Raw genomic sequence first — 19,558 nt, 5'->3', positions numbered from 1 at the left:
ACTTCACTCCTTTGTTCGCTTACTCTTTTTTGTTTTTTTGATCCCTCCCTCTCCCCTTTCGCACATCCTGGATCGATCAATACGCTTCCGTTCGCTTGCTGACTGCATCCGCATCTCTTTCATTCGTTTGTTCTCTGTATAGAACTGGCCGCGCTGGCGTCATCCCGTAACCACCATCGCCCGTCGTCGCCTTCATTATGGAGTACAATGCCATCTCCCAGTCCGACGAAAATGACGAAATGGCCTCCGATGCTTCAGTCTCGGATATATCGGAGGCCTCTCCTAACAAAATCCACCGGGCTTTCGGGAAGATCACGCTCGACCTCGACAATCTGGGGGGGTCTAGGTTTATGAAGGTGGCGAGAATCGACGATCAGCCCAGCCCATCGCTAGGCTCGGTAATGAGATCGTTAGGGTCCGCCTCAACGCACAGCTATGACCTTCTGGACGAAGACGACTACGATACCACAGCAACCCATGGAGACCTGGCGAATGGCTTTGTCCAGGCCAATCACATTAATAATGATTCACAGTCTTCTTCTTCATCCAATCACCGCACCTCTTTGAACAGTAACTTCGACTCCTCCGCCAGTAACTACCTCCAAAACGCCACAACCGTGCCGCCAGCTGAGCCCCTAATTCGATCCCCTGTGTCTGCGTGTCCTGTTCCTCTTTGCCACCCAACACCCGACCTTCAATCACTACAAGGCGCCTACGTGGGAAATGTTGAGCGGCTGGAAAAATCTGCAGAAACCCTGAGCACCTCCTCGAATATAGGGGAGGAACTACGCAAGTTGAAGCAAGAACAAAGAAGGCTCTCTGTTGCTGCCAGCGGCAGGGCTGCTGATCCCCATCCATTTGGTCGTGGTTCCCCTGCCTCCGAAATTTTCACCTCCTCGCAATCGAACTCGATCATTGGCATAAATACCACGACGAGGTCGAGCGGATACCCCCCAGGAGATTACGTCGCACCCCAAAAGAACGCGGTCATGCTTGCCTCCTCCTCGCAAACTGATGCCCCTACATCTCGCGTGAGATCGTCCTCAGTTGCCTTACGACTGGCTGGGTTCCCTGAGCCTGAAAATGAGGACCAGTCGACCCAACCCCACGAACCCCTCTCTGCCCCTCCATTCCTGCCTCCTCTCGAGCTTCCTCAGCACGACCTTGTCGACAATCAACAGCTGCAACAACCTCTGGCTCCAGACCATCCTCAGCCTACATACGACGAGAATGTCTCCGAAGAGCGCTCCCCAACACCAGGTTCAACGGATACCTACAGGCAATCAAAATCTTTATTCAAAGACTTTGATGGAGTTCATTTCGCTCCCCTACCCAGAGAGAGAGTCCCGGGTGGCCGTGTTTCGTTGACGAAACCACCTCTCGCCAGAGAATCACAATCCTTCAACAATCCAACCCAGGTTGAAAATATGGTGTTTTATCCTGCGCCTGTTCCAATGATGCTTAACCTCCCCCCCCGGCGATCGAAAAAATCCCCCGAACCGCATTACGAAAAACGCCGCTCGCAGCTCGTCAATTCCTTCTCAGCAGGTGCAAGGAAGTCGGTGGTGTGGTCATCTCAGCTAGATCTGGGGGATAATGGTAAGGAATCTAAGGAAGCCCGGACTGCCAAGCGACTATCGGAAATACCACCACAGCTACGCGCTTCCGCTTATTTTGACCTCCCCCCTGTCCAGATGGACATTGAAATCAAGCAGAATTCAGCCGTTGCTACACTTGATAGCATTCTTGATGCGTCAGCCCTTGCGCCCGTTAGTGCCTTTACCGATCACCCAATCGCAGGCCAAGTTGGTAGTGAGGTCTACGGCAAGCCCAAGACAAAGAAAAAGTTACAGCCTCTTCCCGGTAAGCAGGGCAAAAATGGCTCCCGCAAATCTCCCGCAGATCGGGATAGCGTCATGCTGTCCCGAAGCGAGCTTAGTACCATTGAGCAGGAGGGAGATCACGAGACTGAAGGACATGCTATTGAGGGTAGTAATGAGGTGACTCGATTCCGGGACTCGTATGAAGGGGATCAAGACCGTGTGGGTTCAGATCTTCACAATGATATGAAACAGCGGGATTGTGGGGAAAGGAATGAGGATCGCCTTGGGGGAAATGAAAATTCAAGTGGGAGCAATGATGAGGATAATGAACAGGAGGAAGAGGAGGAGGAAGAGGAGGAAGAGGAGGCAACCTACGTTGGAGCTCCAACAACTCTCCTGGCCGAACTCCAGATACGCAAGCAAGAACAAAAACAACGAAACCGTACGGCAGCCACAGCGTTCCCCAATGGTATGCACTCAACATTACTCGAATTGGACGCTGTCGCCCAACACCAACGTGAAACGCGAAACCAAAAACACGTCACCCTCGCGTGGGAGGACCCTGTGATCGCTGAACGACACGAACCAGACGATGAAGACGTGCCCCTCGCCGTGCTGTTTCCTAAAAATGTGCAAAATGATGAAAATAGACCCCTTGGCTTGATGGAGAAGCTGGCGTTGGAAGAAAATGAACCTCTCAGTCGGCGTCGGGCGCGCATCCGTGGCGAACCCTATGTTGGCAAAACACGCAAGTCTCCCATTTCCATGCAACGAGGAAGCACGGTTTTCCTATCTACCAGCGATCTTAATGCCAATGGCAACAACAACAATGGGGAAGAAGATGAGGAGGAGGAAGGAGAGACGTTAGCTCAACGGGCCCGTCGATTAAAATCCGAAGAAGTTAACGAAAGGCTATCGAGGGACTTCACGAATGAACTTCTGAGTCAATTTGGTGCAGCGTCGATCGATGAGCCACACTCGTCGACTGAGCAGTCTAAGGATCCACAACCGCAGCCTGCGGACTCCACAGAGCGACCGGAAGAAGAGACGCTCGGTCAACGCCGGCGACGTCTACAGGCCGAGAAGGCGCAGGCGGCAGAGGCAGAGGGAGCGGGGCCAGGGGCGGGAGCGGGTATAACAGGGACGGTGCAAAATAATATCACTGCTACAGTCGCTGCCAAGCAGCGACATAGTATGGCGAGTGTCCTGCAAGCGCATCCGGCGCGTAACGGCGGGAACAATCTGTATCTCAATAATGGAGCTCGATTTGGAAATGCTATGCGTCATTCTCACTCCCACCAAATACCACTCAATGGCATTCCGGCGAATACGAGTACGACTATGAATATGCAGCAGCAGCAACAGCAGAGTTATGGGGGGAAAAGTACCAAGTACGCGTCTATGGGATATGGGTACGGCCATGTTAACGGAGCGGGTATGGGCAATGGCATGCAGTACACCACCATGACCGGAATGAGTGATCTCGGAACGGGTCTGTCGTATGGGAATGGATATGGATACCCGAACGCCATTAATGCTGGTTCTGGTGCGCGGGCAGGCGAAGCCATTATCGACCCTGGCCAACGCGATATTATTGATCGGTGGAGGCAGAGCGTGCGGTATTGAGGGATGGGATAGAGAAGATTAAGATTACGACACACATAGAAATATATATATTTTTTGGCATTTCGTTTTCCGAATGTGTGTTTGCCGTTGGTTTGGAGCAGTTTCTCAAGGTTCTTATTTCTTATTTATTTTCTTCCGCCCGCCCCCTTGTTGTGTGTTTGGGAGGGCGCTTATGGCAATAATTTCCCATAGCGAGATGCTTTTATGACGAGGCATAGCGAGGCGATTTCCTTCCATTTTTCTTTTTCTTTTTCTTTTTCTTTTCCGTTTTCTATTTTTCACCGCCATGTCTTCAATATCCATTGAATCCTCCCTATCGTTCTTTTGATCACATTCAAGTGATGGAACTAACTAGCCATCTCGGGAACGGGAAAAGACAGGGCACAGAGTTAGTGACTGCTTTTTCCAGTTTTTGAGCGAGAAAGCCAGTGATGGGGCGTGGCGCTACTCTGTACGGTCTCATTGGGATTTTCTACTTTGTGGCTTGTGCTTTGGAGTTCTTGAGCCTCGTATTTGTTATTTTTTTTTTTAATTTTTACTTTTGTCTTTTGTGATCTTTTTATATCTCATCAGCGTCATCGTCATTCCATTGTCATGGCCATCTTTTTTTTGCCATCGCGTATTTTGCCTTTCCAGCGCCCGCCCAAACGTCTCACTTGTGTACGAACAATATTTCGATATCCTAACTATACGACAAATTCGTTATGATACCTTCATTTCTCTCTCCTTTTCCTGTCTTCCGGCTGGTCGGGCGTTTTTAGTTCTGACCAGGCGCCTTGCGCAATATAGACGGTTGTGACTGGGGTTCACATGTAGGGTACATATGTTGAAAGCACATATTTGAATAAAACTCCCTTCGCTCAAAAGAGAGGAGTGTACTGCGCCGTAAATTTGGGCTTATCTTTCGATCTGTGAACTGGGAAAAGAAAGCCCTTCCTTGAGCAAGAGGGGAGTACTGTGGGTAAATAAAACCGCATAATCACCGCATTCCCCCCGCAAAACAATTTGCGGTTTGAGAAGATAATTTCAAGATCGATGTATTGTATGTACTGGCAGTCAGAAGAAGGTGACGGAAGCCAGCCCCTTTCAACAGATGCACCTGCAGCTTTCTTGACATCACTTATTATGCCTTTGCAAGTATTCCATCGCATGTTAAAGCTTTTTCGGCCTAAAAAGTACCACGGTATACCACTTTCCTTGCGGAGACCACATGCTGAATATCGCTCCATAGATCATGGGTCGCCCGCAAGCTTATTTTACGCATCGTTCAGGTTTCCATGGGTGTGTCGACGTAGAATGAAGGACGCCCGGGGGGTTAAGGTTCGCGGGGACTGGGCCCGGGTGAGCACAGCATCGACGCTGGACAAGCAGGCCCCCCTCAGGAAGCAGAGATTCACATTGACACGAGGGTGAGGAGCGGGGGGAGCAACGAGCCCACAGTTCCAGACAGCACCAGACAGCAGCCTGCCGAGGCTGTGAAGCGGCAACTTGTCGCCCTCATCCTTGGATTCCCCAGGCGCGTATTCCGGGGTAGAACCAAACATGCTTGGTGCGGCAAAGCTTCGTGCATTGACTTCCAATATATACATAGTAAACGTGGGATTTTTGCCGCATAAATAACTACCACTGTTGCTCACCATTTCCTTGGTATTCCATATCTTCGAACCTCGTCCTAACTAACTAACTCTGCCAATGCGGAATGAATAATGCGGCGGAGACATTTTCTTGCTGACAAGGTTCCAAGACAAGGGAAATGAACGGGATCAGCAACGGGACAAAAACATCAACATTCAATGTCAACATCAACAACATCAACAACAACATCAACATAACAACAATCTACAACAACCCGCTTCGCCAGCTACGCCAGCTACGCCACACGACGATAACTTCTTCTGCCTTCCCTATCCTGCTGCATCCAGCCCGGTTTCCCTGGCAGATCCTCGAGACTGGTGCCGTAGAGCTGCAGCTTACATCCTCAAACAATCAGGAAACCCCGCCGCAGCACACCATGGCCTTCCAATCTTGATTCCGTAACGGTTGTAGGGCAACCCACAAGCTCTGGAGTTTCCATTCCCAAACCTTGAAGGGAACGGGGTGTGCTCATCATTTATGTAATGCACCTGCGCTGCAGCTTGTCATTTCACCTCTGTCATGCCTCCGTCTACAGTCTTTTCTTACTTGCGGCGCGAGCATCGTCGGCCTAGCCCACCAGCTACCTCACCATCGCCGACAACCCACCCGTCAACTGCGTTGCCAGTTAGTAGCCACCTCCCGCCGCAGCTCTCTCTACCAGATTCGCCTTATTCGCCCAAGCTTTCGAGTACGATTGGCGAGCCGACTTCGTGGTTTGGGACACCGCCCCTGCAGCAACACCAGCAGCAGTCGGAATACAACAACATCAATAATAATAGGCATAATAATTACTGTGGGAAGTTGGAGAATGGCTCTGATACAAAGAAGAAACAAATTGGTAACAATGGTGGCAGTGGTCGAGAAAATATTACGTCGCTATCAGCGTCACCACGAGTTAGTATCCCTCCGCTCATGGTGCGCCCACATTCGGCTGGAAATGGTGATTCGAAGAAGCCACTGCCGTCCGCCGATTCCCAGCAACAGGCAGCAATGTTACGACCCGATCATCACGATTCTGCTCCCCACAGTAGCAAACCTACCTCTCCTTGGAAGCTTACATTTGGCAAGAATATACTCTCGGACAGCTCGAAGGGCAGCGGTGGAATTGCGGGTGGTTATTCGCCAGGAAGCAATAATAACAACAGTGTACGGATGAAGCCTTCTTCGCCTGACTCCTCCGGCGTCGAACGCAGCAGCAATGCTTTTATTCCTGGTCGTGAGTTAGCTAAACAAGAAGGCAACAGCAGCAGCATCGTCATCAGCAACAACAACAATAATAGCAATTACTCTCGACGTGATGCTAGCAGCCATGATACACACCACGAACCCGCCCCTTCTCGGGCGGGGAAAACGCGATTGAATCTCCTTAACCCCATGGCCTTGCTGGCACGTCGTCGATCGGGGCAGACCCTCACCCCGCGCCTGGACGAAATAGGTGCAAGTCGGCTGGGACTACCTGCGTTGCCAGATGACTATGATCCAAGGATTCGAGGAAACCGTTTTCATGATTTCTCCGCCCCGCGGCCGAGACCGAATGTACCCATGATGAAACAGCAGGCTGTAGATAGTCAACCAGTGAATGTGCAGGATTTCCAAAATAAGAATCTTCCGCCTGTCCTTCTTTCGCCAGCGGACAGTTTGAAGAATGAAAACAAGGAATCACCTGTTAATAGTGACAGAAGCCATACGGAAACTCCGTCGACTGGGCGTACTCCATCCTCTGCCCGGCTGCATTCTGCTGTCGAACCCCACGATAAACCGCTGCCTTTACGACAAGCAAGCTCCAGAAAACAACAAGGACATAGGGCCTCGATGTCCTCTGACCTCAGGTCCTCCAGTACAAGGTCCAAAGCGTCAACGGTCTACGATGGCTCGTTTCAACCTTCGGGTTTACCCAGACATCTCACGAGCAGTGCATCCCGATTTAGTTTTGACATGGCGAACGGAGACTCAGCGTCCCAGGAGCGTATTATGGAGGAGAAGCACAAGCAGAAAGAAGCTGCTAAAAGAGCAAAAGCCCAACTCGATCGGGCGAATGATTCTGACTCTGAAGAATTTGACTACGATGCCATGATGGATGATGATGGGCTGGAAGAGAGGATTCCCGGCGTGAATGCCGATGCAGACTCTGGAGATGAGTTTGATGGATTCACGGGCCAGGGACATGTGTTTGGACACCCGGGCAATCAGTTGTTCGTACCTGTATTGCCTCCTGTACTATCTAATCCTATGAGTCCGCTGGATTTGAACTATTCCACGCCTCTCTCGCCAGTGAACGACATGCCAACCCCGCTAATGATAAGTCCTAACCCTGTATTTGCTGGGCTTAGCTCCGGGACTGGCGGTATCTTTCCGCCCAATGGTCCACTAGCCAACAACACTGCTTTCTCTCAGAATGATACAGACGCTTCGACAGCACCTACCGAACCAGGGCTTCAACGACCTTCCCCGCTTTTTAGCCAAGGTGTGGAGGAGAGGTCTTCGGTTTACCCTGAAAGCGATGAAGACGATTTGTATTTTGACGATGGCATGATTGATGATATCTTGGGGGATATTGATGGCGAAAAGTTCGACGAATCGGTTTTCGACGATGAGACCAGTCATCTCTACGAACGGAAGCCAAAATGTAATCCCCAGTTGCAGACGGGGCCTGGCAGTGACGGGATCGCAGTGGGTAATGATCAACAGATAGAAGAGTATAGTGTCAACGATGGCGATGATGAGGAGGATGGAAAGGTTCCTCTTGCAGCCCAGAGTAGTCTGATGCACCACAATATATCTCTCAAGAACGGGGGTATAAGTGAAGTGACGGGACGTTTGACAGAGCAGGAAATTCACCCAAGTACCATCCGTGGCCTGACACAAGGGAATCTCGAGAAATACCACAGCGCCCTCGCCAAGGCGGCCAACGAAGCCGCGCTCAACGGCCGATTTGAACGAAGCGGCAGTGTCAGCGAAAGGTCTAGTGATGCAGGCAACGCACCGCTCTCACCCGACTCCCATCCAGGCCTTACCGCTGATGACAGCCGCGTCAGCCAAAACGTCGACCCGATGGCCTTTGAAGAAGTTTTCGATGACTTCGACTATAACGACGACTACCTCGACGACGACGCGATAATTGCAGCCGCCAATGCAGAAGCCCTCGAGAACGACGACGAGGGCTTCTACGGGCAAGAATTCGGATTTTACCCACAAGCTCTAGCCAGCAACTGCGACGGACAGATGGTGCTGGGAGGCTATTTTGGCACGCGCAGCGTCGAGGGCATCACGAGGAGCCATAGCGGCCGTGTCAATTTCCAAGAGCCCAGCCTCACGCCCATTACTGAACGTAGCGAGTGGAGTACGCGAAACTCGATCATTTCATTGACGGCGCATGCTGCTGCTGCTGCTGCTGGCGGTGCGGGTGCATCATTCACAAACCCTCCACCTCTGGCACATCTTGGTGATCTGGGCAATATCGATGATCAGATGAATGCCCTTATGAAGCTCAGGCGCGGGGCGTGGGGAGGAAGCAATGGCAGCTTGCGGAGTAGCGCAGCCAGCCATGGTGGCTCTCCTGTCGCGGCTACCATGGCAGCGGCGGCATCCAGCCGGGGGAGCTTTACTAGTTTCCACGACATGTTGGCTGAGCAAGGGCGAAGCGGCAGCAGCGGCAGCAATCACAACACCAACACCAATAATCACAGTAATAATTCTAATACGGTGTTGACTGGGTCGCCGGTAGCCACGGAAAGTACCAGCTATGGCAGCAGCAGCAGTTTCTCCCACCCGCAGCAGCAAGTCTATTCTTATCCCCATTCCCACCCGTATCGCAATCACCATCAACAGCAGAATCCTCATCATTCGGACAATGATTTCTCACCCCTTTCCTCCTCCTCTACGTACAATTATATAACCACACCGTCCGACAAGGATAAACCCCTCTCTCCACTCAAATACTCCGAGCAAAAGCACCATCATCACGACCGTTCCCGTCTCCCACTCGAAGCAGAGCCGGACGAAACCAAGGTCACCGACGCCACGGCCACGGCCACAGCCACCTCTGATTCCAAAGAGGACAACAGCACCGCTGCCAGCACCAGGATATCCCAGCACAGTCGCGCCAACAGCACGACCGAGAGCATCAGCTACGTCAAGGAGACTGATGAGGCGGGCGGTGACCGGTGGGTTCTTGAGAGGCGGCGGACGAGTGAGAGTGGAGAGCGCGAGGTTGTGGAGAGGGAAGTTATGGCTAGCGGCCTGATATGAGGGGGAAAGCCGTGAAAAAGCGGAGGGGGAGAAAAATCGAAAACTATTCTTCAGGTGTTTCGCGTGTCGTTTCTATCGTACCCGGGTATTGCGACTTCTAGGTAGGAGATATCTTATCCGTTTTCCTTCCCTTCCTTCCTTCCTTTCTTTCTTTCTTTTTTTTTTTGGAAATATTCTGAGATTTATATATATACTACGAAATATGCCAAGGCCATGTTTATAACATAGTTGGCTTAGCTGTTGGGCATTAAAAGCGTTTCTCTGAAATATCACCAGGGGGATTTCTCTATTTATCCTTTTAATATTTTCTTTTCTTTTTAAAACTTGTTCAGCTGTCGCCTCTTCTTTTTTGACAATAGCACCTTTTCCTTTTTACCCCCCTGTCTACGGTATGAGTTATGACACATGATACCCACACACATCTCCATGAGCGATGGACACTCACTAGGAATCAGAACGAGATGAACATACGGCAGGAGAAGAGGAGATCGCGCCGGATGATTGTTGATTATCTATCCATCATATCATTCTCCCCCCTCTCCCCCCCGGATCTTTGAATTTTCCACTTGGATGTGAAAGAAATATATATATTTGTGGGGAAAGGGGTTCGTTGTTATGTTTGTTGGGTGGATGGAGAGATGCATATCCTGTTTCGTTTTGCAGGTGCCATTTTTCTTCCGTGCCATTTATTTTGGTTCTACAAGGAGTTACATATATGTAGCCTAGGTAATACCGATATTACTATATATATATATATATATATTGCCCCATAATATACCTACCTACACACAGTCATCTATCTAGGTTGGTCAACTCCCTTGAATCTTCCGACTGCTCTTATCATATATTACACATCTAGCCAACTAACTACACTGGACCTGGCCAGAGGATGTTTTGGTTATTTTATTTTATTTATTATTTATTTATTTATAATTTATCATTGTTTCCTTAGTTTTATGCAAGTTGATGTGCTGTCTGAGGAGGACAACCAGGTGACGTAAATCATGTTTCTGTTTGTGTATGTAACGACCGTACCGTTTTCGGGAAAGCGGCTGCGCTAGTCCTGACCCGGCCTGGCGTCTATAGAAATCAACAATTCCTGCCCGCTGATTGGCTGCCTGCCCTCCTGCCCTCGTGCCCTCCAAGGTTCTGGACACAGCTATGATACCTTGGTACCAGTGGACGGTCACAAAACATGCTGCACACCGCAGCGAGGCAGCCAATGGCAGGCGCAGAGCCGCCGTATCGCTGTCACAGCCTGTCACGGTGCAGGCGCAGCTGACTCAGCCGAGGCGGTTCGGGCGACGGCTGTGGCTCTGCTGCTTGGGTGCTTGTTACATGTTGCATCTTCTTTTTTGCCTTTTCGTCGTTGCATCTTCTCTTCCTCGTTTCCTGACCACGATTTCAACCTCAATTCCTCGCACCATCCCGCGTGGAATCACAACACGTCCTCTAGTCCCCCCGCCTCCGTCGAACATCGAATCCCCTTCTCTACCCTTCCACAGCTGAAGCTTGAAGCTTGTTCATAGTTGTCATACGAGGCTTTTGCCCTAATTCTTTTCCCTTTTTTCTCCAATTTTTCTTCCTTTTTAAACCACCCGCAAAGCCGCCAGCGGGAGAAGAGTCATTTGTCTTCTTCTCTGATGAAACGGGTGTCTCGCCAGGCGGAACGACAGTACTAGTCGACAGTTCCCGCCTTTATTTTTGCTTTTTTTCCTTTTTTTTTTCTTTGCGTATATCTTCAACGTCTGCCCGTTGAGGCTGGCTAGCTGCCCCGCCAGATCCTCGGTTATCGTTTACGGTGTTCGCCTTGTTCTTCTTCTCCTTCGCGGAAGAGATTAATTAGGTTCGCCAGTTGGGAACCCGGCGAGGAAATACAGAGAATAGAAGGAATACACTCAGACAGAAGGAAAGAATAGAAAGAGGGATACGAAGGACACGAAAAACATTAGGAAAAAAAAAAAAAAAAACTCGAGAGATAAGCAGGGAAATTTCATTTCATTTCATTTTTTGAAAAAGGATTATCTTTTATTGGAATTTTGTTGTCTCTTGTTGAGTAAATCTACCTTTTACCCTGCCACCACCTTCTCTTCTTTTTACCTTAACCCCCACCCCTCTTCCCTCTATAACATGGGGCTTTCGTCTCTCTATTTTACAAATTCATAATTCTTACTCATAGAAAATCTCTTGTTGTCCTCTTCCATGTTAAAGGTTCATTTTTCTCTCTCTACAAAGAAGACTTCGTGACGGCCTGGTTGAACGTTCGGAACTATTGACGATCCCCTTCCTTGTACGTCAAGAAAAGCCGAAAAAAAAAAAAGAAAAGAAAGAAAAGAAAAGGGTCAGGAAAAAGGATCCACAACTATGCTGCGAACTGCTACGGTTAAAGCGTCTTCGAACGCTGCCTTCTTCCGCCGTTCGTCCTGCGCCTGCAACATCCGGGCATTTTCTGTCATTTCGTCGAAACCCGCCAATACCGTGTCGCGGAGTAGCTCCAAGCTGCATCTGGCCTCGCGCAGACCGTTGGCTGTTGTTGGCCGCCAGCAGGTATGGAATCAGAAGAGATATTATGCTGTTGCCGCAGAGGAGTCTAGTAAAGGAGTGGTATGTCTTTTGCATTTTCTTCCTTTCTTTTTTCTTTCGTCCCAATTTTATTCCCCCTTGCGATAGATCGAATTCCGTCTCTATTATATCATGTAATATTCGTTGCTTTTGGATGGGGAACTGACGTGTTTGGCGTTTAAGGATCCTAGCGATTCCTTCCTTCAGGGGAATACTGCGAATTACATCGATGAGATGTATATGGCTTGGAAGAAGGACCCCACAAGTGTTCATGTCTCGTGGCAAACATACTTCCGCAATATGGAAGATGGCAATATGCCCATCTCCCAAGCCTTCCAGCCTCCCCCAACTCTCGTCCCAATCCCAACCGGCGGCGTGCCTCAACATATGCCCCACGCCGGGACCGCTAGTGTTGCCGGAACCGAAGTATCGAACCACTTGAAAGTCCAGCTCCTAGTGCGCGCATACCAGGCCCGTGGACACCACAAAGCGAAGATCGACCCCCTGGGAATCCGTGGAGAAGCTGAAGCTTTTGGTTACAACAAACCTAGGGAGTTGGAGCTGGACCATTATGGATTTACCGAGAACGACCTGGACCAGGAATTCGCCCTTGGACCCGGTATTCTTCCACGTTTCGAAACCGAGACGAGGAAAAAGATGACCCTGAGGGAGATCATTGCTGCTTGCGAGAAGATTTACTGCGGCTCGTACGGCATCGAATATATCCACATCCCAGACAGAGGGCCTTGCGATTGGATTCGTGATCGCGTCGAGATCCCCACCCCTTACAAATACTCCATCGATGAGAAACGCCGTATCCTGGATCGCCTGATTTGGAGCTCCAGTTTCGAGTCTTTCCTTGCCACCAAGTTCCCTAACGATAAGCGTTTCGGTTTGGAAGGTTGCGAAACCCTGGTTCCGGGAATGAAGGCCCTAATTGACCGTAGTGTTGACTACGGTATTAAGGATATCGTCATTGGTATGCCACATCGAGGTCGTCTTAATGTACTTAGTAACGTCGTACGGAAACCCAACGAGTCCATCTTCAGCGAATTCAGCGGTACCGTGGAGCCCTCGGACGAAGGATCCGGAGACGTCAAGTACCATCTTGGCATGAACTTTGAGCGTCCCACGCCTTCAGGCAAGCGCGTGCAGCTTTCTCTCGTCGCCAACCCGTCTCATCTGGAGGCCGAGGATCCCGTTGTTCTCGGAAAGACTCGTGCCATCCAGCATTACAACAACGATGAGAAGGAATTCAACACCGCAATGGGGGTGTTACTTCATGGTGATGCTGCATTTGCTGCGCAGGGTGTAGTGTACGAGACAATGGGATTCCATTCCCTGCCCGCGTACTCCACCGGAGGAACGATCCACATCATCGTGAACAACCAAATCGGTTTCACCACTGATCCCCGCTTTGCTCGTTCCACCCCATACTGTTCTGATATAGCCAAGGCAATCGACGCGCCTGTCTTCCATGTCAACGGGGATGATGTTGAAGCGCTGAACTACGTTTGCCAGATGGCAGCTGACTGGCGCGCCACCTTCAAGCGTGATGTGGTCATCGATATCGTCTGCTACCGGAAACAGGGCCACAACGAAACGGACCAGCCTTCTTTCACGCAGCCCCTGATGTACAAGCGCATCGCAGAACAGACTAACCAACTGGACAAGTATGTTGACAAGTTGATCAGTGAGAAGACCTTCAGCAAGGCGGACATCGAGGAGCACAAGAAGTGGGTTTGGGGAATGTTGAACGACAGCTTCGATCGTAGCAAGGACTACCAGCCTTCCAGCAAGGAGTGGCTGACCTCCGCATGGAACGGATTCAAAACCCCCAAGGAGCTGGCTACGGAGGTCCTCCCACACCCGCCCACTGGCGTCCCCACAGAAACCCTGAAGAGGATCGGCGACGTCCTCGGATCCATCCCTGAAAACTTCACCGTGCACCGCAACCTGAAACGTATCTTGGCAAACCGAAAGAAAACCGTCGAAGAAGGTGAGAACATCGATTGGTCGACCGCCGAAGCGCTTGCGTTTGGCTCGCTCTGTGCTGAGGGCCATCATGTGCGTATCTCCGGACAAGATGTGGAGCGTGGGACCTTCTCGCAGCGTCATGCTGTTCTGCATGACCAAGAGAACGAGACTACATACACATCGCTGCAGCACATTAGCCCTGATCAAGGGAAATTTGTCATCTCGAATTCTTCGCTTAGCGAGTTTGGCGCGTGAGTTTTTCATATCCCCTTTTCATTTTTTTTTTTTTTTTTTTTTTTTTTTGGTGGAAGGGGGGGGGGGGGGGTTCTCTGGTTTTATCTTTAATAATCGACATCTCTTGTACTAACACGCTGACATGTTTGGCAGCTTGGGCTTTGAATATGGCTACTCTCTGACATCACCCGATGCGTTTGTGATGTGGGAGGCTCAATTTGGTGATTTCGCAAATAACGCCCAATGTATCATTGACCAGTTCATCGCATCCGGCGAATCCAAGTGGCTCCAACGATCCGGTCTTGTCATGTCGCTGCCACATGGTTATGATGGCCAGGGTCCCGAGCATTCCTCCGCGAGAATAGAACGTTACCTCCAACTGTGTAACGAAGATCCAAGAGTGTTCCCCGCTCCTGATAGAATCGACCGCCAACACCAGGACTGCAACATGCAGATTGCCTATATGACCACGCCGTCCAACTTGTTCCACGTCATGCGCAGACAGATGAACAGGCAATTCCGAAAACGTGAGTCCCCCATATCCTTCCTCGACTCTAAAAAAAAAAAATTTAAATTCGCAGGCTAACCCCTAATTCTAGCCCTGATAATCTTCTTCTCCAAATCCCTCCTCCGCCACCCTCTCTGTCGCTCCCCTCTCTCAGACTTCACCGGTGACTCCCATTTCCAGTGGATAATCGCCGACCCAGAACACGGTTCGCCTTCCTTGAACAACCACAAAGACATCGAGCGCGTAATCCTATGCTCAGGCCAAGTCTACGCCGCCCTCCAAAAACACCGCGCCGCGCATGGAATCAACAACACAGCCATAACGCGCATCGAGCAGATGCACCCGTTCCCCTGGCAGCAGCTCAAGGAGAACCTGGACAGCTATCCGAACGCGAAGGACATCGTCTGGTGCCAGGAGGAGCCGCTGAATGCGGGTGCGTGGAGCTACATGCAGCCGCGCATCGAAACGTTGCTGAACGAGACCGTGCACCATAACCGGCGCCATGTGCTGTATGCAGGCCGGAATCCGAGCGCAAGTGTGGCGACGGGTCTGAAGGCTAGCCACGTGAAGGAGGAGCAGGATTTGTTGCAGGATGCGTTCTCAGTCCATCAAGATCGGTTGAAGGGTGAGTAGAGGGTGGGAGCATCGAGGTAGATGACCTCCCTTTCGATACGAGTGGTCTACCTTTTGTTCTTGGCATTTTATTCTTCTTTCTTCTTTTTAAAAACTTGAAAGATACATTGATTATTTTCCCCAACCCCTTTTTTCCTCTTTTGTATATCTTTTATTTCCTTCTTCCTCTTGTTTAGTTTAGCTGCATTCTATAATTTCTTTATTCCTTTCATCTTATTTACCCTTCCTTTTACCACTTCTCGGTTTTCTATTTGTAAAATTTCCCACGATCGTCACTTTTTTAAACCACACCAAGACCACCGCCAAACCCTTCCTCCTATCTTATAAATTGTTATCATATATGTGTTTGCTATGTCTTCTCGTTCCCTTCCTGCCTCTACAACGTATGCTCAACATCAGCGACGAAACACCAAAACCAAAGAAGCACAAGACTACAACAAAAGCTGTGAGAGGTTGGTTTTTACACCTGGAACTGTTTTTTTCAAGTTGTTAACATGTGCAATGCAGAAAAAGAAAATCTTTATGTTGAGATTATTAACATTGCTTAAAATCTGTATTTTCCCCTGTTTCGCCCTGTTTCATTAGAAAGTACAGAAGGAAAAAGATGTAAATTAGATGTCGATGTGTTTCTCGTTTTCCTCCGTTTCTTTATTTTGTTTTGATAGCTGGGTAGCTAGCTATTATCCCGTTAGCATAATCGATATTATTATAATAACCTCTTGCGGAATTGAATATTTACATATAACATCCCTGGCCTATTCCACTCTTCCATTTACAGCCTAGCGTCTCGGCTCTGAACCAACGCGCTAAACCGTTTCAGGCGAGGGCACGGCTTCGTATTACTGGTCCCTGCTTATTGCCCAAAACGGCAATCCCTTCATCAACCCAACTCCAGCTCTCTCTCTATCTTTCTCTATCTCTCTCTATCCTTCTCTCCTCTCCCAATGTCCTGCCTCCCATATCCATTTTCTCCTTTGGTTGTTAGAAATACAGCCATCCCCATCTTTCAGCTTTACGAGCTGTTCACAGCTCTTCCCCCCCGCTTCCCGCTCTAAGCTGCAACGGAGCAGGGACAGAGCTATTTCCCCCATCTCCCACTTTCTCATTTCCATCTTCCCCTTCTTGATTCCACCTTAGATAGCACCGACATCTCTCACCACTCCCGCGAGCGCAATCCATGGCCACTGCTCTGGCCCCGGGCGCTGCCCACGCCGCAAACAGCACCACCAGCACAGGTCTCGGACCCAGCACCACCTCGCACTCCAACTCCATCCGCCAACCCGCCCGCCAAACCCGCACAAACCCCAGCCGCACGTCCAAAACAGCCAGCCGCACCACCTTCGCCAGCCTGGGTCTCCACGGGAGCAGTGGCGTATACGGGCTCGGTTCCAGCGTCGGTCTCGGCGGTGCTGGTGCTGGTGCTGGTGGTGCCGGAGGAGGCGCAAGGCGCGAATCAGCTGCGCGCAACATCCCGCACGGCCTCTACCCGGCTATCACTCACTTCACGGACGCCATTACGGCGCTGCCCAAGGAGTTTCGGAGGCATGCGTCGTTGCTGAAGGAGGTGGATGGGAAGGCGTGGGCGTTGGAAGAGGCGTTGTCGAAACAGCTGGATGCGGCAACGGCGTCGACGCCTTATGCGAAGTTGATGCAGGGGGGTATACCGGTGGGTTTTTTCTTTTTTTTTCTTTTTCTTTTTTTTTTGGAAGGGGGATGGACAACTGTGGGGATTATGTAGCTAAGTTAATATGTTTTGCTGGCTGCTGGTAGACGAAAGAACCGATCAACTACGACTCGCCCGAGGCACTTGCCCGCAGGAAGATTTTCTTTGACCTCCGCTCCACTCTCTCCGACCTTATGATTACTACCGATGAGAAGAACCATGTGTTGTGGAATGCGAATAATGAGCTTGAAAAGCAGATTAGGCGCATTGATGCGACTTTTCCATACGTTGAGGGCGAGATAAGTGAAGAGGCCCGGCTAGGTAGCCTCACGCACTGGGCATATTCGAACAAGACTGTCGCAAAGACCACGGGCAATACATCTGAGCGTCCCCGGCGTGAAACTGCCGCTACCCGTGATCATAACCTTGCTGCGGCTCTCGAGGGCGAAGCTAGACGGGAGGGCGTTTCCCGAAAACATAGGCGTACTTACGGTGATGTGGATGCTGAAGACGGGCGGATTCCAACTCGGAAAGGCACGGGCGGTAAAGGGAAAAGCAGTGAAACGCTGTCCAATATCCCAATTGGCGCGGGTGTTGCTGCTGCGAGCTCTGCTGCTCCTGCTAAACGGAGGAGAGTCGAGAAACCTCAACCCATAGCTTCTGCTACCGGTTCCGCAATGGAGCGGTCGGCTAGCACGACGACGAATGCAGGTACTGGACGAGGTGCTGTGAAAGATGTTTCTGCTACTGATGGCGTGAAGAAGAGAGTACGAGCGCCGAATGCTAATCCTACGGGGAGGAAAAGGTATGTCGACGAATTTCCAATTTTGGAAAAAATGTTGATGAGCCATAGTTTTAATTCTAACTGAGTGGAAACTATGGAAACAGAACAAACACAACGGCGTCCGCGACTGGATCTCCAGCGCTACTCCCTTCTTCCGCTATACTCCCCCTTAACGCTTTGACAAAAGCTGCCAGCCCCGCTCCCAATATTATTCCGGTAACACCATCCTCCCGATCGCAGCTAGCTAGTACCCAAGTAACCAATGGCCGTCAGCGGCCTTCATCATCTGCGTCGAATCGGGCGCCTAATTCAAGTACGTTGCCCGGACCCACACCTGCATGTATCACCCGCCTGGACGTCCCTAACCCGGTTGTTCCGATCGCAGAAAAACCCACTTCTTCAGACCTCAAGCCCTCCACTTTATCCAGGGATACTGCTATTACTAGAATAGAGCCCACTTCTTCTACTCTAGCGGAAGTTAATAAGGACGAGAAAGCGAGTCCTTCCATCTCCACTACCCCGAGACCAGCGGAGCTCGTACCAAAACAGGAGGACACAGCTCCTGCTAGCTACAATAACATCAATAACAGTAATGCCAATAACGCAACCAAAGCTGAAGCTGGCTCTAGCTCTGAACCCCAACCAAAAGGCCGGTCATCCAAAAATTCAACTCCAGTGCTCTCCGCTTTACCCGACCTATCGCAACAACACTCGCAGCCACAACGGACCACGAGACCGCGCGGCGGTACTGTGACAGCGGCGGATGGCGGAGGACCAGGCGGCCCTAGCACCTCCAGCGGCACCGGTGCTGGTTCCGGCGCTGGCACCACCAAACGATCACATAAAAAGGGTGCAGGGCTTGCACCAGCCGCGCAGCAGCTTGTCGCTGCGGCCGCAACAGAAGACGAGGACTCTTCACGCCAAGGGGATGATGAAGAGGAAGAAGGAGAGCCGAGGTATTGTTACTGTAATCAAGTTAGTTTTGGGGAAATGGTTGCTTGCGATAATGAAACGTGTCCGCGCGAGTGGTTTCATTTGTCGTGTGTGGGCTTATCAAGGGCGCCGCTGAAGAGCTGTGAGTTTAGCACATTTCCCCTCTCTCTATTTTCCCATTCTTAGAGCCATACCTGTTTTTCCTGTTATAGGAATGGAGATACGGTTTCTTTTTTTCTTTTTATTTTTCTTGACTTGCCTTTGTCTGCGTCTTTACCCTAGCTAATATACGAACTTGTGACCTCTAGCTAAATGGTATTGCAATGAGTGCAAGGATAACCTGAAAAAAGGGAAATTGGGGAATGGGAAATAAGATGTAATAATCTGCCCGCTCTATTTTATTATCACTCACCTTGCTCATCTTTCGTCCTCCTTCTCTCGGATGAAGCTAGACATGGACCATCGATCGAATTTGCCATGGTTTAGTTGATCCTTTTTACTTAACTTGCAAATATAGTCCTCGCCCTCTTTTAATAACTCTTGTCCCAGTCCCACCCACCTTACGCTGCCATTTCATGAATGTCACGATTTGAAAGGAAAAACGAGCCAGAGAGATTCCGCCAAATAAATAGCGGAATTTTGGCCTGGGGTGTTGTTTTATTAGTGCTAGATCTTGGGGAGGGGTTTCTTCATTCCTCTTCTCTCTTGCTCGGTTTTTGTATTTCAACGCCTTAAAAACTGTCCAGAGCCTCCTTCCTTCCACTTACGTAGAACTCTCCCGTTGAGATTTTAATCATTATCAATTGTATCATCCTCATTTCCCCTTCGCGTCTTCACCACCTTTTTTTTTTTCACTGTCTATTATGATTGATGAATACAACGTTCCGCTATAATTTTTTTCGAAGTTGTATTTTGGAGAAGAGAGGAAGAAT

At 50.1% G+C, this 19,558-nt stretch overlaps 5 protein-coding genes across 5 annotated transcripts; 4 read left to right on the top strand and 1 right to left on the bottom strand.

Annotated features, from left to right (window-relative positions):
* Positions 1-197: 197 nt before the first annotated feature.
* On the top strand, positions 198-4,002 carry HCBG_03387 (uncharacterized protein; the record flags this gene model as incomplete). The annotated part of the gene is made up of 1 exon (XM_045430436.1): positions 198-4,002. One exon carries the CDS (start codon positions 198-200, stop codon positions 3,447-3,449), a length of 3,252 nt encoding a protein of 1,083 aa, XP_045288579.1.
* Positions 4,003-4,705: 703 nt separating this feature from the next.
* HCBG_03386 (uncharacterized protein) lies at positions 4,706-5,170 on the bottom strand (the record flags this gene model as incomplete). Its single annotated transcript, XM_045430435.1, has 2 exons — positions 4,706-5,022; positions 5,131-5,170. 2 exons carry the CDS (start codon positions 5,168-5,170, stop codon positions 4,706-4,708), a joined length of 357 nt encoding a protein of 118 aa, XP_045288578.1.
* A 433-nt stretch (positions 5,171-5,603) lies between these two features.
* Positions 5,604-9,332, top strand: HCBG_03385 (uncharacterized protein; the record flags this gene model as incomplete). Its single annotated transcript, XM_045430434.1, has 1 exon — positions 5,604-9,332. One exon carries the CDS (start codon positions 5,604-5,606, stop codon positions 9,330-9,332), a length of 3,729 nt encoding a protein of 1,242 aa, XP_045288577.1.
* A 2,364-nt stretch (positions 9,333-11,696) lies between these two features.
* Positions 11,697-15,883, top strand: HCBG_03384 (2-oxoglutarate dehydrogenase; the record flags this gene model as incomplete). The annotated part of the gene is made up of 4 exons (XM_045430433.1): positions 11,697-11,936; positions 12,102-14,122; positions 14,259-14,632; positions 14,705-15,883. The coding sequence occupies 4 exons, from the start codon at positions 11,697-11,699 to the stop codon at positions 15,244-15,246; spliced, it is 3,177 nt and encodes a 1,058-aa protein (XP_045288576.1).
* Positions 15,884-16,423: 540 nt separating this feature from the next.
* On the top strand, positions 16,424-19,372 carry HCBG_03383 (PHD finger domain-containing protein; the record flags this gene model as incomplete). Its single annotated transcript, XM_045430432.1, has 4 exons — positions 16,424-16,912; positions 17,017-17,714; positions 17,798-18,768; positions 18,935-19,372. 4 exons carry the CDS (start codon positions 16,424-16,426, stop codon positions 18,997-18,999), a joined length of 2,223 nt encoding a protein of 740 aa, XP_045288575.1.
* Between the last annotated feature and the right edge of the window lie 186 nt (positions 19,373-19,558).

This window comes from Histoplasma capsulatum (assembly GCF_000150115.1).
Source record: "Histoplasma capsulatum G186AR genomic scaffold supercont2.4, whole genome shotgun sequence".
Taxonomy (NCBI): domain Eukaryota; kingdom Fungi; phylum Ascomycota; class Eurotiomycetes; order Onygenales; family Ajellomycetaceae; genus Histoplasma; species Histoplasma capsulatum.
The sequence above is the reverse complement of the archived record's forward strand: the minus strand, read 5'-3'. Positions and strand labels throughout refer to the sequence as shown.